Here is a 19,716-nt window from a genome sequence, read left to right on the forward strand (position 1 = left end):
TATTTTTCTCTAATTTAGCATGGTAAATGCTTTGAGAATCAGATTTAAGACCTTGCTCTGCAGAGGCTTAATATTCTGCACAACAGTATTAGCTGTAGCTGTTAAACGACATTTATTTAATCAGCAAAAAATATGAAATAATACCTGTTTTTGATTTTGTTAGTTCCTTGAGGCAAATGTAACTGTACTCTTTTATAACACAGAAGCAGAAAGGATCTAAATGAGATGTATTTGATAGAGCTGTAGTGATTGAAAACTCTATTGTTGAACTTTATGCATTTATCACTTTTCCTAAAAAGTGTTTTTCTACCCAAATGACATTAAGACAATAAAAACCGAATGAGTTTGATTGCATGTAGTTGAAAACTTCTGTGAAGTGTTAGATGTAATTTATAGCATTTATTTGTTCCTCACTAAGTGGAAGCTGCATTCACTGCTGTTGTAGTCTTAAAAAAATTATCATATTTCTTCCCAAGATAGTTGATCTGATTCTTCTAAAAAGTCCTTTTTGGCTAATATTATGTAACTACAAAACTAAGAGATTTCCTATAAGCTGAAAATGCTTATCTAGTGTCTAGTGACACTTCTTAGCACTGACAGATGCCTGGCTGCTAATATGTATATATATGTGTGTATATGTATATGTGTGTGTATATATATATATACACACATATATAAAAAGCGTCTACTTTTCTTCAATAGTAAAACTTAAGCTGACTTTACCAGCTACAATAGTGCTTTCAGGTCCCAAGAAAGCCACTGACTTGAACTTGGCTCCTTCCTTCTTTTTCTATGTTGATGTTTGGGATTATGTGGTTGCTGAAGATGGGTGAGGAACCTTTGCTTATGGTCGCAGCACTTGACAGAATCTCAGGATAAATTTTCCCAATTCTTCAATTCTTATCCTGTTAACATTCATAACATAGGAAGCAAATAATTCCCAAAGGATGACCTCTTCCCTGCATGTATTATTATTCTCATCACCATCATTGTTTAAATAATTAATTCAAAACTTATACATATTCCTGCTTGTGGCAGGGGGTTGGAACTGAATGATCTTTAAGATCCCTTCCAACCCAAACCAGTCTGGGATATTCCACATAGGGTAATGGAATCTGTACTGTTTTATTCTTAACTGAAAGGTGTGTTTTGTACTTTTTATTATCATTAAGAAAGAAAGTGAGGGATGAATTATGTATTAGTGTATTTTACTAATGAAGTATTTAATTGGGTGTTATTACCTTATAATTTTTGAAGATTCTCTCTATGCTCAAAAAACCTTATAAAAAATACCTAGCAGTAGTAAGGATTTTTTCTGCTTTCAGTTTCACAGAGGACTTGCTCTTCATGCATAAGGCATATGCTTCAACTCTCCACTCCCTTTTGCACTTTCTGTGTGCCCATTCAGTCTCTGCTTCTGAAATTCTTGCTAGATGTATTCCCCAAGGGTTTGGTTTGTCCTTCTTCCAGAGTTGCTTCCAAAGATCGTGCCTCAATTACAAGACAAAGGAAAGCAATTGGGTAGACACAGACACAAGAAGTAGCAATCAGCAGTGGCCTTCAGTGATCAGCATATAAGCCCAGGAGTTTATGCATCCGGAAGTGGCTGTCTTTTCTTTCTGTCGTGCCTAGAAAAATACATGTAATGAATTACAAATTTTGCAGGAAAAAATGCAGAAAGGAAATGTCAAGATAGTTAAGTGGACTGTCATCCTAACAGAGTTGTTGGGTGAACAGAATACGATCTCTGGGCCTTTAGCTGTATGGGTTAAAAAAATCGGCATTTAAAATAAATGAAAACAGAGTAGGGAAATTTTGGTGTAGTCAGGTTTTAGGAAATAGGAAGAATGCTCAGACACTGGCAATCTGGGCAATGAAGAATTTTCCACTGCTGAACAAAAGATGTGGGAGGAAGATTACCAGTAAGTCACAGTTCATTTGGCTTGAAGGTTGACATGCAGCTGCAAAGAAATGTCAAGAGACTGAGATTTTGGTTTAGACAAGAGAGCAGATGTGAAACAGCACTTGTCAGGCCACACCTGGAATATTGAGTTCAGCTTTGGTCCTTGCTCTACAAAAAAGGTGTGGAGAGGCTGAGATGGTCCAGAAAAGGGCCACAAAGGTGACCAAAGGACTGGGAAGCCTGACAGATGAGGAAAGGCTGTGTTTGTTCAGCCTTGAGAAAAGAAGGCTCGGGGTGACCTTACTACCACATTCCAGTATTTAAAGAGTGGATACAAAAAAGATGGAGATGTGGAGTTACATGAGGAAAGACATGGGGTAATGGACATGGATTACTCCCGGGGAGATTCCAACTGGGCACGAGAGGAAAATTCTTCACAATGAGAACAGTCAGCCATTGGAATAAACTCCCCAGGGAAGGAGTGGATTTCCCAACACTGGACACTAAGATTCAGCTTGACAGTGCTGGGACATCTAGTCTAGGTCATGCTTTGCCTAGGAACATTGGACCAGATGATTCTTGAGGTCCCTTCTAATCTGGTGTTTTATGATTCTATGATCTGTGAATTTCCATCATAGAGATAAGAGTTTGAGAGCAGTGATGAAGGTGGCTGAAGGCTATGATTCTTGATCTAAGATTTTGCTGCAGAAGAGATCAATTAGGGACGTCATCTGTTGCACAGAAGTGGAAGGAAGTTTAGTTTGGAGGAGGTCTATATGAAATTTAAGAGGGTGCATTTAGGAGTAAAAGAGTGCCTGTCTCAGCAAGTTAATTCTCTCCTCTGTAGCATGGTCTAAGGAAGTTTAATGATGTGAAGTGAGGAGGGCTGGCATCCAGACTGGAAGCCATGCCTTTGCAGAAGACCAAGGAAGCAAGCTAGCAGAGCTTAAGTTGGTACAAGTAATAGTAAAGGAAGGCAGAAAATAGGAATGTGACGATCAAGAGAATGTGTGACAGCAAGAGGAAAACTTCTGATACTGGTTGGAGAAGAATAAGAGGACTTGAATGAGGACTCTGGCTCATGTTCCTTGTATTTAAGGAGCCGTACTCACGTTTTATGCAAATGTAACCACTTCCTAGAAATAAATTCTCCTGTCTCCTTTGTCTGAAAGAAACCACTTGAGGAATTTGCAATTTGGGTTTATTTTCTGGGCAGTGAGGGGCATTACATATTTCTCCAGTGTCCTTGTGTTATATACTCCATATATTAGAACATGATGGGATTGTGATGTGTGGATGTTACAAAATCGTGTATGCTGTGAGATTGGAGGGAAAAGCAACTTTTGTAGTTGACGTGAAATTGTTTTTAGGCACTGACTCTCCGTTTGTTTGGGGTGTTGAGTTTTTTGTTGTTTGGGTTGTTTGGTTGGGTTTTTTTCAGTATTAGTGTCCGTCTTTATTTCACTCTGTCTCTAAACGTAGCCTCCGGCTGAAGTTTAAATTTGAGAAAAGAGTAAAAGTTCAGATTTTCCACATAGGGCTTTATTTCTAGATGACAGACTTATACAAACATTTATGTGCTTTAACAGTTTCTGTCTGTCTATCTGCTGAAAAACCAAATGATAATAAACAGGGGGTCCTTTCACTCTGGCGACCAAGTGCTCTGCTTTTTCGTATGAGAGAGCAGTTATTGGTGTCCAGTCTTCTTGACTCCACACTAACTTTTGTTTCCTTTTTTTGATCTAGAATCTCACAAAGTAATCTGAAAGCATTTTTGGGTTGTTTTACTTTTTTGCTCTTTATTTCCAAAGAGCCTGCTGTTTCACAGCAGATAGGAGACACTTAAGTTAAAAGTCATTGTCCTGCAAGTGAAGCTTTAGTAGCTTTTAAGTTCTTAAGGCTCACTACTGCGTGCATGATTAAAGCACATGAAGTTTTGGTTAGTGATTTGGTTATCAAGCATTATCATTTGTGGCCTTTTCTGAATGGCATTTAGACAGCTTTGGAATGTTTTGTGCATGGTGCTTCTGCGTAAGCAGCTGCAATGGTTATTTACAGGGATTGTTTTAAAAAATCTTGAATGTGTTTCTAGTTTTGGATTCTAATTTATGTCTATTTATGGTTCCTGCTGGCAAAAGAGAGTCTAATTGCAGATTTGTTTAATAATACTGCTTGTTTTAAAGTAGCTACTGCTGTTGTTTCATGGTACTTGAACCTTTCTGTCTTGAGACTTCAGAGTAAACTGGGGGGGAAAAGGGGGGACACTAGAAGGAAGCAGCAGCTTTCTGTTAGGTAAGGGGTTTTGAAGATTTACTTAAAATACTCTATATCTTAAGAGTTTGCTTATGTTGCCTAGAAGCGGGGGTGGGATGGGTAGTTGGATAGGGAAACTGTTTGACACATTTGGGTATATGTGTTTATGCTGGGATTCTTTCCAATCTTACATTTTTAGATAGATCCTTTCCGAGGTCTCCTTTCTTTCACTCTGAGTATTTGAATGTGGTGCTATCTACATGCATTAAACTGTTTCTGACTCTTTTTTATGCTAGATGGGCAGCTTGCTGGTGGTTGGTTATGACTTGGGGGGGTGGTGTCAGCCGCTCATGTTTTTGATCTTCTAATTCTCTTTATTCTGCATTTTCAGTATTCTGTATTTCAGAACTGCTTTCTTAGTTCTTGTTGCTTAAGAACTTGGAAGAAACATGAGTGGCAGGCAGCACCCACCACCTTGTGGGGGGGACAGGCTGATGGGAGAGGTGGGATGTGGAGCTGCCGAGGCCACCTCCAGGGCAGCACTCTTCCCATGGAAGCAAGAGCGGATGGTGTTGTCCTATTGTGGGGCTTCAGGCAAGCCCTAGGAGGAAGGCAATCCTTTTGGCAGCGTCTGGGCAGAACTGTGCTCTGTCATTGCTGTGTAACAAGATCCCACCTTCCCATACTTGCAGATGGTCATTTTCCCCAGGAATGCCCCTCCTGCCAAAGTGCTGCTTTCCCACCAGGGAACTGGCACCCTCAGCCCTTGCTCGTGCTAAGCCCATAAGGTGGAAGAGAAGGCTGCATGGAGACCTCATAGCAGCCTTCCAGTATCTGAAGGGGGCCTACAAGGATGCTGGAGAGGGACTCTTCACTAGGGACTGTAGTGATAGAACAAAGGGTAATGGGTTCAAACTTAAACAGGGGAAGTTTAGATTGTATATAAGGAAGAAGTTCTTTACTGTAAGGGTGGTGAGGCACTGGAATGGGTTGCCCAACAAAGTTGTGAATGCTCCATCCCTGTCTGGTCAAAGACACAGTGTTAGGTGACATGGTTTAGTGTGAGGTGTCCCTACCCATGGCAGGGGGTTGGAATGAGATGATCTTAAGGTCCTTTCCAACCCAAATCATTCTATGATTCTATATACGTGAATATATTTGATAAAATATGTCTTTAGCTGGAATGTAGAATATGACATTTCTTGTAGTTCATGCTGTCTGTCTCTGGTAATTGCACGGAGGATATTTCTGCAGAAGCTCTTGGACAATCTCCTGTAAACTTCCTCAAATACCTGTTGACCTTTCTCTTCATCTTACTGTTTTCTCATGTTTGTCTCTAAATGTCACTTCCTGGAAGACTTGGAGCTGCTCATACAGTTAGTGATAGAGTTTTTCATCTCTATTGAGTCTCAGTGTATTTTCTCTAAATACTCAGGTGTTCTGCTGAGTGACTGAAGGTGAGTAGACTGTCATTCAAATCTCCTTAATGACTCTAATTGTATCATAGTGCTGTAGAAATCAGGAGCTTTTTTTATGTTTCTATAGTGGATCCTGCAGTGTAAATAGACATGAGTTGAAAACTTGTTTTCCAATTTATGGCTGTTTCATGCAGTTTGAATCTAGAAATAGATGAAGATGGCAGAGCGATAGAGGTTTTATTATTACTGTTGTATGCAGCGCCTGGGACTGAAAATATAAAGAAGAGGTAAAAGCAGAATACTCGTTGCACTTGCTCTAGAAGGTGTGCAAAGCATGTCATTTTAGTGAGTCACACTCGTTATGACTTCATATACATAATTAATCTCTTTCATATTTTTGGGGACATGCATGTGAACCAGGGGTTTTGCCAAGGAGTTTTCTATTTATGAGTAAAGCATGCCCATTGTAAAGCATCATCTCCAAATTCAGTTAATGTGGGTATATCTTGACCATCCTTTTCTTAAGGTCTGAGGCTGTTATCCTGTTTTTCTAAAAATTCTTTCTTTTGGAGAAAGAATTTCAATATTTATTAACAAAATAGTAGGTCTGGTCAGAAGGTAAACACTGACACTTGCCTACAGGAACTGTTTTGAAAATGAGAACCGTACCTCCAAAATACATTATCCCCACACTGAAATAGTTCTGATTCTTAAATGTTCAGTAGTGCTTCATATTTCTCATCCTCTGTAAGCCATCTCTTTGGCTCCTGCACAACATGCTGCCTCTTGATTCTGGGGAATGATGTGTCTCGTTCTGGCAACCTCATTCTCATTCTCTTTAGCTGCATCTTATGCAAAGCCCTCTGCTAGTCTTGAAAAGCTTTCCAGACTAAACATTTATGGTTTCAAGTCTTTTGCTTGGTATGAGATTTCAGCTGGTTTTGTTACAGAATTGGGCACTTTACTGCCACAGCGAATGTAACTTTTGCAAAAATACAAGGAAGCTTATTTTCTCCTGTGAGTCATTGTGGAAGTAAAAGTTACCTTAAATATTGCTTTAGAATAGTGTTTTGGCACTTTGAAAGTTGTTTCTTTGCTCTGCAGTTGAGGGAGAGAAGCACTGCTACTGCTCAACAATGTTAATGAGTTTGGATTTGATAGTCAAAGTCGAGGAGCGCAGTCCTTTGTTTTTTATTGTTTGGGAGAAATGTGGATGTGCTCTGTGCCATGTTGAGAAAAGTGGCTGAGGAACTTCAGTTTCAAAGCCTTTCCGTCAGTCCATCTGTTAAAAAGTTGCATTGTATTTCTAGTACTGAAATATTGAAAGGTAATAATGCTGCTATAGCCTCTTAAAATTCAAACCTAATAGCACTTCAGAAAGATGGAAGGGCTAATAAAACATTCTGTGTAACAGCGCATTTTGCTGAGACCATCTATGTTGCAGTACTGTGGCTTTCCCCCTGCATGCTAAGCGCATTGGCCTGTAAACTGGGGAGCTATTTTCTGAAAGACAGCAAGTGATACCGGTTCTGTCAACTTGAGAATAGAATGTGTGCCTAAAAGTCTTGGAGCTTTTGAGCCCGAGCTAAAGAATGGGGAAAAGAGTGTATACAATTTACCTTAAAAAATACACTGTGTGTCCATGAGCTAGCAGTCAGAGTTGGTGCACTGGGGGTTTAAATGGTGAATATTTGGAACTGAAAGCTTGATTTAGTACATTTTAACTTTAAATCAGCTCTCCCTTGGCAGAAGACTGTAAGTCATAAACCTTGCACAAAATGAATCAGTCCGGTGGGATTGCTCTGATACAATAGTATAATAACTCTCTGCAAGCTATTCATTATTAGCTTTGTTCTTTGACCTTCTTTTTGTAAAGGTGAAGCAGTGCTTGTAAATGACATTATATGATCTTGATCTGTGAGATTAATAAAACCAGTTCTGCTATACTTGCAAAGCTCAGTAAGATCTGTCTGTATCCCCAAGCAATCCAACACAGCAGCCCAGCAAGCTTCTTAATATTGACTTCAGTCTCTGGAAACATAAGCAGTTCACCACAGACTTTGACAACAAAATGAGGAATATATTATATAATATAAATTGGGATATTTTCCCTACAAAATTTATTAAAAATATTTGACAATGTTTGGTTAACAGTTGTCAATCTTGGGTTTCTTTTTTTTTTTTTTCTGTAAACTTTTGGATTTGCTTTTAATTGCAGTTGGTCTGGATGATCACTGGGGTTCCCTTCCAACTGAACTTCTCTGATTCTCACATATCAAATGGCAGTTTCTCCTCATTGGTATGTTTTCAGTATAGTGGAAAAAAACCCCATGCCATATGGGTCAAGTGATTCCTCCTAAAAGCAGTTAGGCTAAGCTTGATATTTATTACATGGCTTGCTGCTTGACTGCCTTTCTTTCCATTATCCACTGTCTCTTCCCTAATGCGTTTTGAGGAAAAAGTATTTTTGCCTGGGGGAGGAGCTGGGAGGGGGTGTGGGTTGTTTTGTTGGTTTTCTTTTTTTTTTAAGCTAGTGCTTGTTTTAAAAATCCCTGCAACTATTCTGGCTTACATTAGTCACTAAGCAACTTGGTATTTTAAAGAAGCTTGAAAAGGTTATGTTATATTGAGAGTCTGATGTGTAGCTTCCTGATGCCTTGGAATATTTTGAGAGTGGAATGAGCCATTTTTGTCTCTTGTTTAACCCAGGCTTTAAAAGAGTAGGCATGTGTATCTCGAAATCTTTACTGATCATTAAAGATCATTATAGAAGATTGTGCTTTTGGAACCAAGATGATGTTGGTTTTGTTGACAGCAAGTTTCAAAACCATGCTTTACTGAAAGCTCTTATGTTCCTAAATAGCTTTATAATTAACTCTGCGTTTAATGTGTGAGGTTTATGGACCCACTGATTGGAACAATGAATTCTGAATTCAAGACAAAACATGCTGTGGTGGAGTTTGCAGCTCTTGCAGTTCCCAACTTATTGGTAATAAAAGGAGTGGCTGTGAATCTTTTTTGTCAAATGGCGGTTACTGCAGGTCTTAAAGTTGTGTACTATGTATTTATTGTGCACAAGACTAGGAAGAGCCCTTCTGATCTTATTTCTTGAACTGAATGATTTCTAGATGTGCCTCTGCACACATCTGTAGTTGAATTACAGGATGTAGGGCTTTTCCTCTCTAAATTCTTGAGTAGGCAAGCAAAGGTGCTCACAGATAAAACACAATGATACATTTTTCCACAATAACGTTGCTGGTGTGTGCACTGTTCTTCTGGAGTTCATGACAAAAGGACTGGAGGATGCTGATCAAGCATAATAAAGTAAACTTGTCTGAGTCATTAGAATTATTTAGAGTAAAGCAGCTTGGATGTGGGTTCTGTTTTGAAGCTGCATTTTGTTTATAAGCAGTGTGGTTTTTATTAATGAGATGCTGACTAATATTTGTGTCTCTAGAGAAGAAGAGGAACGTCTGAGAAATAAGATCCGAGCAGATCATGAAAAGGCACTGGAAGAGGCTAAGGAGAAATTGAAGAAATCACGTGATGAGATTCAAGCTGAGATTCAGACAGAAAAGAACAAAGTAGTGCAAGAGTTGAAGAAGAAGGACAGCAAGCCACTGCCCCCCGTTCCTTTACCAAATCTTATAGGGATAAACAGTGGAGAACCAGCAGACCCGGATATCCGAGAGAAGAGGAACAAAATTAAAGAGGTAGAGATGATGGTGATGTGGTTCTGCCTGTTCTTGTATCTGATAGCTGTTATTTATACACTGTTTAGTTGCTGTTACAATTTTTATTAAAAATGGGACTACAAAATCTTTTTAAATAAACAATAAGCCAAAAGTGCACATCAAGTATTAATGAACATCAGTGTTATAGCATGTGTTTAGTTGCATGTTGGGGTGTTACTATTTTATTGGATAACAACTTAAAAGTTATTTTAAGGGTTTATTAAACTTACTGGTACGGGTTCAAAGTGGGTTTGTCATTAGCACACAGAACAGCAACAACTGCATCTTTAAAGCAGAGACTGACTTTGTCAGATTCCAGTCAAAGGAAGGGATATGTTAGTGCGACAAAAGATGCTTAAAAATGTTGAAAAAGTGGATTGAAAATATAAGGGAAAATAAAGACCTGCTCCTAAATTTACAAATTATTGAGTTATGACATGTTTTTCAAAATAAGATTTAAATGGGTCTAAAACCTAGGATTTCATTGAAGTAGATTGCCTCATTTACCTGTAAAACATTCAAATTAAGATGCTGGCTTAGGCTTTTGGTTATGTGGCAGATTATCTGGTGGAATTGCTGTTTCTGGTCTTACTCTTCCACTCCTGGTTGGCAGTGAGATTCATTGTCCTCTTTTGTACTGGCAATGCCAATTTCCTGTTATTAGTGCCAGGCATTTTCTGCATCTGTACTTCTAACAGGGATGGCAGGAACATTGTACAACAGCTTTTTTTTTTTGTTTGGTTTGGTTTGGTGTTTTTTTTGTACCTGCAATCTTGTTAGTTTTATGCCTAAAAATCGGGTTCAGGCCAGAGGTGGACAAGCCCGGGGTCTGTCACTGGAGAACACCCAGTACCACAGCACCTGGCAATTCCAGCAGCTCAGTCTTTTATTGTAATCTACATTTAATTAGCTCATAAAATTAAACAAAAATAGGTCATTCATACTTGTCCTTGTAATAGGGAGGAGTTGCAGCTGGAGAGAGTGCCATGCTATGGGTAAATCACCTAAGCTGGTATTTTACTTTGACTATTAATGATGACTAGATGAAATCCATCCTTAGCAAATAACAACCAACTGCCTACGATAAGAGTGATGCATCATAGAGCTGTATAACTACTTGAATCTCTCAAGCAGCAAATCCTTCCTGGAAGACATGCTTATTCTGTTAGCAAAAGCACTTCTGACTGAGGAGTTGTATGTGATATTGGACCCCCTTGACCCTGCTTGGTTAGGGCTTTTCCCCAAAGTACAGAATTGAACTGTGGATTTCAAAAGGCTCTACTGCTTTTTGAAACTGTGTCCTATGAAAATATATAGAGGATCTTGCTTTTCAAAATGTCTTGTGTAGGGTGAAGGTGAACAGTGGATGGTATGGTCATGTAGTTGTCTATGCTCCTTAATGTTAGCTACAGATTACTGTATGTACATACATTTGAGTGTGGCACTGATTTAATGGGTACAATAAAATTGAGTTGACCAAGTAATGTGAAAGTGCTGAGTTCACGTAACAGTGAAGAATCAGAAGAAATAATCAACCAAATTTCCTAGAGATCAAGCCTGGAACTGGAAGTAGGGTTGAGAATTAGCATTTGCATTTCTGAGGTAGATTGGTCAGAATGTAGACTGGGAGGAGATGGGGAGCTATTGGTTAATACAGAATGACAATTTTCTTGGTGACATAAATATGAAGTTTGAATAGCTCTTGCTGATCTAAACCTGAGAGTATAGCAATTTGTGAGTAAGGAATCCAGGGTAGTCTGTGAGTAAGGATAACCACTTAGTAGTTCTGGTGATCCTTAGCTGCAGTTGCCACAAATCTCGTGCTGTAAAAGGCTTACTTTCTTTGGTGATCAGCCTACATGCAAGTCATTTTGACAAGCTGGGGTTTTTATTGTGTAACTTGTTGATGGCTCCTATTGTGACTTCTGATGTGTAGCTTTTCATACACCAAAGATTTTAATGGGACTGTGCATTAGGTGGGTACATCAGTTAGGATAATTCTGTTTGTACTGATGAGTCTTCAGTGTGTGACCACAGTGCTTGAACAGTCCAGGATCACACTAGCACAATGGAAATTTGTCTTTGTTGTGTGAATTGCCTTCATTGAGTAGGTCTTGGTAGTACTGTACCTACCAGGGGATCTCCAGAATTATTAATGTTTTTTGATGCAGGGCAGCAGCTTGTCAATTCTACAGCTAGATGCGTGAAGGTGCAGAATACAGGAGTGGAAGGTGTGCTAGTGAGAAAGGACAAATAATAATGCTGAAGAACCCATTGTTCATACATTGTCATTTTTGTTTGGCTTCTGGCTCTGCTTTTGGACTTTGGCATCTGCTATGTTGCAATGAATAGAGCATGTCTGAGAAAATGTACATCTGGAGTGTCATATGAAGAATATTTTGCCCCAAATCTGTTTTTAACAACACCAGGTATATCACAGAAGGCTGCAGGAATTCCAGAGATGCAAAGCACATTTTAAAATGTGTTATGATCATCACTGAGGTCTTCTGTCACTGTATTTTGTAACCAGTGTAGCATAATACAAATAGTTTTCGTAGATGAGAGACTTATCAAAGACAGAACAAGTTCTGGGAGACAATATCTCTAACATAGGTCTACACCTATCATATGTAGCATTTCTGACATGCAAGACATTGTGATTGCTTGGATTGAGACCAGAAAAGTAGTACAGGGAAACTTCTAGCTCTTCGAAGGCTGCATAAATGGCTTCAGAATTGCAGGTGGTCCTGAGAAGGCATTTGGCTTATGCCTTGGTTTACTTCTAAGTGTTCTGATGATCCCAATAGAAATGATGCTCAATAAGTGTTATGACCTATGTTTTTCAGTATTTAAGATGACATACCCTGTTGTGTGTTTGTATAAAATATACACACACGTATTTTGTGTTCAAGTGTGTGTGTATGTAAGTGTTTGGTTCTATACATACAGATACATAGGTATGTGTGTCTATACATATACGCATACGTTGTTTGTTAGGAGGTTTTATTTGCACTCTTTGAATTCTCTGTGTTCTGGATTCTCAAATGTAATTCACCATGTTGACAGCTACCAAGTTGGCTTTAAGTAAGTTTCCCTGCACTTTCTTTAATGCTCATCTTATTTTTACCATAAGTAAAATGTCTGTGACATAAGGATGGACTCCCTTTGATCAAGCTTGTTGGAAAATTAATTTTCAATGGATACATTAGAATGAAAATTGTGCAATTACCACTTTAGCCAGTCCAGGAATGTTAGGAATAGACCTACAGAAAGTTGTGTGTCAGCATGTTGGGATGATTGTATAAAGAACTAATTTTACATTTGTAAATCTTCAATTTTTGTCTATGAGAAGCTTTGTAGCTCAGTGTATTTATTTTGTTTGAACTGAAGAATGAAAATAAACCTCCTAATGTGGATGGGGCAGTATTCCAGCTGCACATCCTGATAGATTGCTTTGGTTACTAACTTAAAATATGCTGCTAATAAGGAATGCAGGTTTGTATTTGGGGATATTTAAAATATGAGTCAGTTTACTCAAGTTGTAGCAATTACTGAATTCTCCAGCACCCGTGCATTCTTGGACACATGTTATAAATTCAGGAAGGTCTTCCTTATTAAAGATACCTTTTTTCCAGACTATTGTGCGAAGAAGCTGTCTTTCAACAATGAACTAGCACATTTGTAATATTTAAAATTCATAATTGGAAAATAAAGTCAAGAATACAAGGAATTATTTCAAGGGAGTTGGATCTTAGATGATCTTTAAAGTCCTTTCCTGCACTACCTATTCTGTGATTCTGTTTCACTTCCCTGATATAATAAAGAAAAATGAGCAAAACCCCAGGTAAATGACTTCTCTTCAGAACTCTGTAAATACAAAAGGTGCTGTGATATCTGATTTGACCTTGCTACAGAAATGTTAGTAGCAAAAATAATGAATTACGGCTAGGTGGAAGAGCATCGTATATTAAATTATACAAGATCTGTTACACAAGTGACTATGTTTTTTACAGCTGTGGAACTTTTGATTGAAAAGCAAGAACATTCTCTTAAATACAATAAAAAAATCTACTTCTTGTTAGTTATCATTACATAATTTCTGCTCTAGTACCCTCCATTTCCCCACAATTCCATGGATTATATGGCAGCGTGTCCTTTAACATCTAGTTTTCTTGATGATGTTACATCTCAGAGTTGCTGATAGTAATGATGTCATTGATACACAATGAGCTACTTGTAGCTGATGAGTAACCTCTTATGGTGTGTTCCTTTAAAACGTAGACAATGCTGTGATACCTGAAACTTGCAACAGTTTACTCTTAGTTTACTCTGAGATGTGAATTCTTGATTTGCACTTGTAGCACCTGTTCTTATTTTCTGCTTTGTTACCAGAGGACTAGAAGGTGACTAACATGACATCAGTTTTTTGAAAGGGGCTCAAGTGGAGATCAAAGAACTACAGATCCCGGTGCCTGATGAATGAGCTGCAGGTTAACAGAAACTAGAACAGGGAATAGGGTTGTTGAGCACAGAGATACGTAAGATTTCTTGGTATATTTTTAATGATGTCATGATGCACAAAGCTTTAGAAGACCCCTGAAGGAGCCAGCAAGCATCTAGACAAGGGGAGATATGGTTATATATAGAACTTTTAAAAGCATATTTGGCACGGTTCATTGCTAACAGCAGTTGAACTAAGCAGCCATGAGATGGAGGATTGTGTCCCTGCCTGGAGAAATTGCTTAGAAGGCAGGAACTGGAGAGTACAGTTAAATGGTGCTGGAGACCACAGAGGATACGTGTTGGGGATCCATGCTCTATATCAGACAAATTGATTATATAGAGTTGGTAAGTGGATGAATAGTGGTATGATTAACTTCTGCTGCCAACATGTAGATTTGGAGTAGAAAACAGAAGAACTGCAGAAAAATCTCATGGGACTAAGATTTTTCAGCTGAAGGTCAAATGATACATATTGGGGCTGGAGAGGGAGGAAATTCCAATGTTATGCTTAACATGAAAAGCTGTGAGGTGACTTCTTACCCCTTAAGAATGAGAGCTTGTGTTTACAACAGCTCTTTGGAAATGTCACTATAGTGCTTAATAGCAGGCAAAAATGCAATTTTCAGTGTTTTAGGAAAAGAGAAGAAAACCTGCAAGGTTTTTGCTGTAGCTTGTGAAACTAAGGTTCTGCATCTTGCATGCTTTCGTGTAGTTCTAGTCTCTCAGCTTCAGAAAGGACACAGTAAAACTGGCAGAGGTACATGGATAAGCTGATGAAGATGTTTAGATTGATGCCTGACAAAGCAAGACTGGAAGAAGGCAATCCTGAAAGAAAAGACCTGCTTTCTGCTGGCTGATATGCAGTTCTGGTTGCTTACAAAGATGTTCTGGGAGCTTTCTGAGCACCACAGGATCAGTCAAAACCATGAGTACCTGTATCTCTTGAAATGGTGAGAACACGCAAAGTGGAAAAAAGCACTTGGCTTCCTTGTACAAACTTGAGCAGTTGGTTGACTCCTGTAAGCTCTCCGAGTTTTAGCTCTTTACATCTACCGTTCCCACTGGCCTGAGAGTCCCATCAGGCATCTTAGACTTCAAGTATTTCCTGCCAACAAAAACGGACAAGCTTCCCATTTTGTACACATTTGGTAACCAGTTTTATTTTTGTAATTGATTTGTTACCAGATTCATCAGTAAAAAAAAACCCCTCAGCTTTCTGTGTCCATTAGGAACATGCTCCAGACCTTTTCATTGGCAGTGTTCAGAAACGCATGAAGGAGTCATAGACTGATGCCTGAAAGAATTTCTCTTTAGGTAGAGATTTGTAGCTCCCAAAAGAATAATATAACCTGTATGATTTTTCCAGGTTTCTTCAGAAATGTGAGTACCTATAAAAGGAAAAGGTCATTCTTGAATGTCCAAAAAATATTCTCTACAAACAGTAGGAAAGTGGTTTTTAATTTTTAATCTGCCAGCTGAGCAGTGATATTGTCTAGCAAGTTCTGGGTTAATTTTAAAACAGCATTTGAAGGTGGCTTATATAAATATCTTGAAATTCTACCCTTGACCAGAATACATTCCTTTGAAAGCAAACTCTATTTGCTGTCTCTTACGCACATTCCTGATGGAAGGGCAGGAAGAGGGTAAGCTTCTTGTTTCTAGGCACAACCAGTATATATTGCAATTTGCCAGTAAATTATTTCCTTTGCTGATTTTTCAGGACTCTTATTTTCTGTTTGCTATGTGTCTGCCCTTTTTTGAAGAGTGGAAAGGGGCTTTTGAACCAGTCTTTGGTTTGAATTACTGTTTCTAACATGCTGCTGTAGTGATAGAACTCCCTTACTAAAGTCTCTTTTCCATTACTGTAACCCCCTTTTACTGTTGTGATTATCATTTTGTCAAAGGCATCATTACTGCTCTGTCTCTGTAAAAAAACTGATTTCCTAGTGACTACAGAAGATCATCAGATCCTATGAACGTGTTCTAAAGTTAGTAAAAGCATCTAGATAATGGTGTACCTACAAAACTGGTTTCATTTGACATGCCCTGCTTCTTGCCATTCTGGCTTGCTTTCAGCAGAGTCCAAATTCATTTTTTTGTTGAGCTAACAAGTTGCACATGCAACAACATCTTGCTGGCTGTTGTATGTGGTGCATCCCATAATAAACATTTTCAAGGCTATTATTCACTGGACCTATCCTCTGTTTTGCTTTCAAAAGCAAAATCTGGCATGAAAAGTGTCAATAAAAAGTCCATCACTAAAACTATTTGTTCTCTGGTGGACAGATTGGAAGATCTTTATATGATATGTCATCAAGCTCCAAGCGCTCACTTTGACAGACTGCTGTTAGGTATGGAAACTTCAGTTACAGAAATCTCTGCCTTGCCTTTTTCATGATTATTGATCCATGCTTGAACCAGCTTGTTACTCTCAATCTGCTGAGCTTAGGATTCCTCTGCATGGGTTCTTTAAGGGTTGGGGGTGGTTTTTTGCAAGTATTTTTTTGCCTTTTTTCTGTTATCATTAATGGTGATGTTCCAGTCAGTTTCTAAGACCTCTCTGTCTCCTTTTAAAGACCAGTTTGTCTGTTTGTTTTTTGAGGAAAAGCCTATCTATACCTGCAGCTCTTCCTCAGCATTTCCACCCTTCACTATGCAAATGATGCCTGGCACTTTCACAGAGAGAATCCTGTTTTTCAGATCAGTAGTTCACATTGCCTGTACTTCCTGACCTAAAGTGGCATCCTCTGTTCAATTTTTAACTGGCAGATGCATTTATCATATTTTATCTCTCAAAAGCTTCTGTGTGCACAGCTGCTCCCAGTAGTATAGATGCTGTATCTATAGTGTATCATGCTACCAGCTCCAGTAGTAACAGAAATCTCAGTGTTGTTATAAGATCTCTTGGCATGTCATCCTTACGAGCACAAGAGCTGTGGGGTTTCTCACTTGCATGTAGCATGCGATCATTTGCTAACATGATACCCTAAAGTCTGCTCACTTGGTGCTGATGAGCTCTGTCCCAGAGTAATATCCAGTGTTCATCTGGAAAAAAATCAGTTGAAGAATTAGTATAGTGAAGTCAAAATACTCTTGAGGAGTTATAGCACCATGTTCTTTGTACACTGCTTGGGGGAGGCAGATGGCACAGGACAGAACATTTGTCTGTGATTATCAAAGTAGCTTAATCTCAAAAGATGATTTCCTATCCTAGAACCTTGAATGATGCAGTCACCTGTTTTTGGTCTCTTATGTTCAGCAGTTTCTGGTCTCAGCAGTGTATTCTTAAGTTACTTCTGCATTAATTCATGAATCTAGTAAAATTGACTCCTTTACAGTTTCTGTCTTACTGGAATTTTATCTTAGGATAAATTTTCCCTTAATGATATAGAAACAGACTGTGATTTAGTCTGTTTTAGCCCTTTGTCATTTCCATACTTTTCTTGGGTTTTCTCAGAACTAAACAGTCTGTAATAAAATCTGTATCTTCCTTCCAGAAGCGAACTGGGACAGTGAAATATTCTACCATTAACATTCTCCCATGGGGAAGCAAGTTGTTGTTCTTATTTTGGACTTCACTAGTTTTGGTTTATACTGGAGTTGCCAACACTTAGAGATTTTTAAAGAGATAAATGTCAGCGGTCATTTGGTTATTCTTAATGAAATAGCTGACACATCCTAAGGTCTCAGAAGCTCAGTTTCCATTTTGTGGAAGCAAGTTGGTTAGATCTGCCGTGTCATGGTCACCTTGTTGTGTAGACATCTGTTACCAAACTCGCATAGAGCACAGTGGTCAGTAATTCTTTAGTTTTGCCATCTAATGCTTTCTAAAACTGTAAGTCTGTTTTCCCAAGTGGAGTTTTTAGGACTTAAAAGTAGACTGGCAAACCATGAGTTAGAGCAGAACACTTCACGGAGGTCTTGACTGTCCCATTCTGACTGGGTAAAACCTTGAGTAGCCCAGTCTGATCCCATAACTGATACTGCTTTGAATAGGAGGTTAAATTGGAGACATCCTGAGGTCCTTTCCTGCTGAATGAGGATGTGATTCTTGATTCCATGATATTAAATTGGTAAACAATACGATATAAAAATGTGTAGGTTAATTCTGGGTATGGTTAGCAAGAGATCTTGAAGGAACTTCTGCCTGTGATCAGGCTTTTATTGCGTTTGTCACGCTCTAGTTTTGTTACCTGTCAAGAGAGGCTCATTTTACCTGAGTCATCTTGAAGTTCTAATAGCTACTAACTGGTCAATTTGATACATGCTTTGTAAACAGTAAGGAATTTGTGAAGGCTAATGAAATGGCTTTTCTCTCCTTTTTTAGTATAATATTTGCATCCTCTTTTTCTTACATTGCAGGTTGGTGACACTAAAAGAAACAATACCGTATTATTGCCTAATCAGGTGTCAGAATCTTTTAGTGCAAATACAAAAAGCAACACGTGAGCTGACTTTGACAAGCAGTAGGAGTGGGACCTCTGGCATCTTGAGAGGGACATCTCTGCCTAGGTTGATGTCGGTTTAACACAGGAGTTCTCCCCAGCTGCTAGGCCTGTGCGTATACCTTTGCTGTGGTTCACATTTATTGTCTGGCCGTGAGTTAACTGAGCCATGGGAAATTTAGAGGGGGTTTATGGTCAAAGGAATTACAGCTGTGTAGTTTGGTCAGGGATCTCTTCATAGCTGCAGCGAGACAGGGCATGTCTCAGCATGCAGTTTAGGTGCAGTTTGATGCTGACTTCCACTATATCCTGAACTCAGTGAGAGAACTGTGTCTATGTCAGGGAGTGCTGCTAAGGCAGCTGACTGCACTTGACTTTTTAGCTAGCACTTCCTTATTCCCTCCCATTTTCTATGAGCACGGTGACCCTGTGATTAAAATAAGGAAGCTACAGTCTTGTAAACTGGAGAAAACTTTACTTGCCCTGATATAATCAGTTTCTTAAAAGGCTTAGTGTTGGTCTGTTAGTTACATTAGCATAGTTTCTCATCTTAGAGAGTATTTTTTAAACTTGTGAAAATTGTGACTTAAGTCCTATACATTTTCTCGGGTTTTTTGTTTATATTAACAGTGTTTTAATGTGATTTTGAAGCAGTAATGTAAAAAATACGTTGAACATTGTGAATACAGCCACATGGCCGCTGTTTTAGAACTGGTTTATTCCCAACTGTTCTTGTGTCTGGGGCAGTGTCCTTTGGAGTCTTTCTATTACTTGCTTTGATCTGTTTAGGTAACTGATAATTTTATTTTTGTTTTTATTTTAATTGTATTTGCTTTGCAATTTGGTAGCCACTGAATTTTTGCTGTAACCAGCAAGCAAGAACTTTGAAAAGCTTTAGCAAATCCATAAAAGCGCTGCTTAGCAGTTGATGTGCACAGCTAATGCTTGTGGGTCAAGAAGACCTTTTGTTTCTTAGATGTAACTTGCTTGCTAGGTGATGGAAACACCTGTTACGAGGAGCTGAGAATGTTTTGTGGAGTAAATATTGACAATTTTGTACTGCTTTGTTCATTATGCTTTCTAAAGAACAAAGCTTCTGGCATTTCTTTCGGTAGAGGCTGTAAGACAGTGTATTTTTGTCAACTGAGTGTTGCTAATAAAAAAATGTATTATGCCTTTTGCAAAATTATGTGGTTATACTTGGATGCACCAGTGTAAATGACTCCCTCACATGCTCCAGATATTGGTAGCTGTTTTTTCCTTTTGGTTAGTGTCTTAGATGTTAGCCAGTACTTTCTGCCAGTACTTTCCACCAGTTCCTAATGCCTGAATTCTTAAATGTCTGTGTGTATATTTAAGGAAAAGAAAGAAAGAACAAGAAAAGTACCTAATGCAGAGCATTAGGCTCTATAGCTTGAGCCAAATAGACTTAAAGTTGTTTCCAAATTTATTCATGCTGT

At 38.6% G+C, this 19,716-nt stretch overlaps 1 protein-coding gene across 1 annotated transcript in view; it reads left to right on the forward strand.

The window, feature by feature from the left end:
* MAN1A2 (mannosidase alpha class 1A member 2) overlaps positions 1-19,716 on the forward strand; it is a 129,118-nt gene that overhangs the window by 21,533 nt on the left and 87,869 nt on the right. The window contains exon 2 of the mRNA XM_061365357.1: positions 9,032-9,287. Coding sequence (XP_061221341.1) covers positions 9,032-9,287 — 256 coding nt within the window. The remainder of the gene's footprint in view (positions 1-9,031; positions 9,288-19,716) is intronic.

The sequence above is a fragment of the Neopsephotus bourkii genome, unplaced genomic scaffold (assembly GCF_033783945.1).
Source record: "Neopsephotus bourkii isolate Nb327-2 ecotype Australia unplaced genomic scaffold, CSIRO-AGI_Nbou_v1 NB_1287, whole genome shotgun sequence".
Lineage (NCBI taxonomy): Eukaryota > Metazoa > Chordata > Aves > Psittaciformes > Psittacidae > Neopsephotus > Neopsephotus bourkii.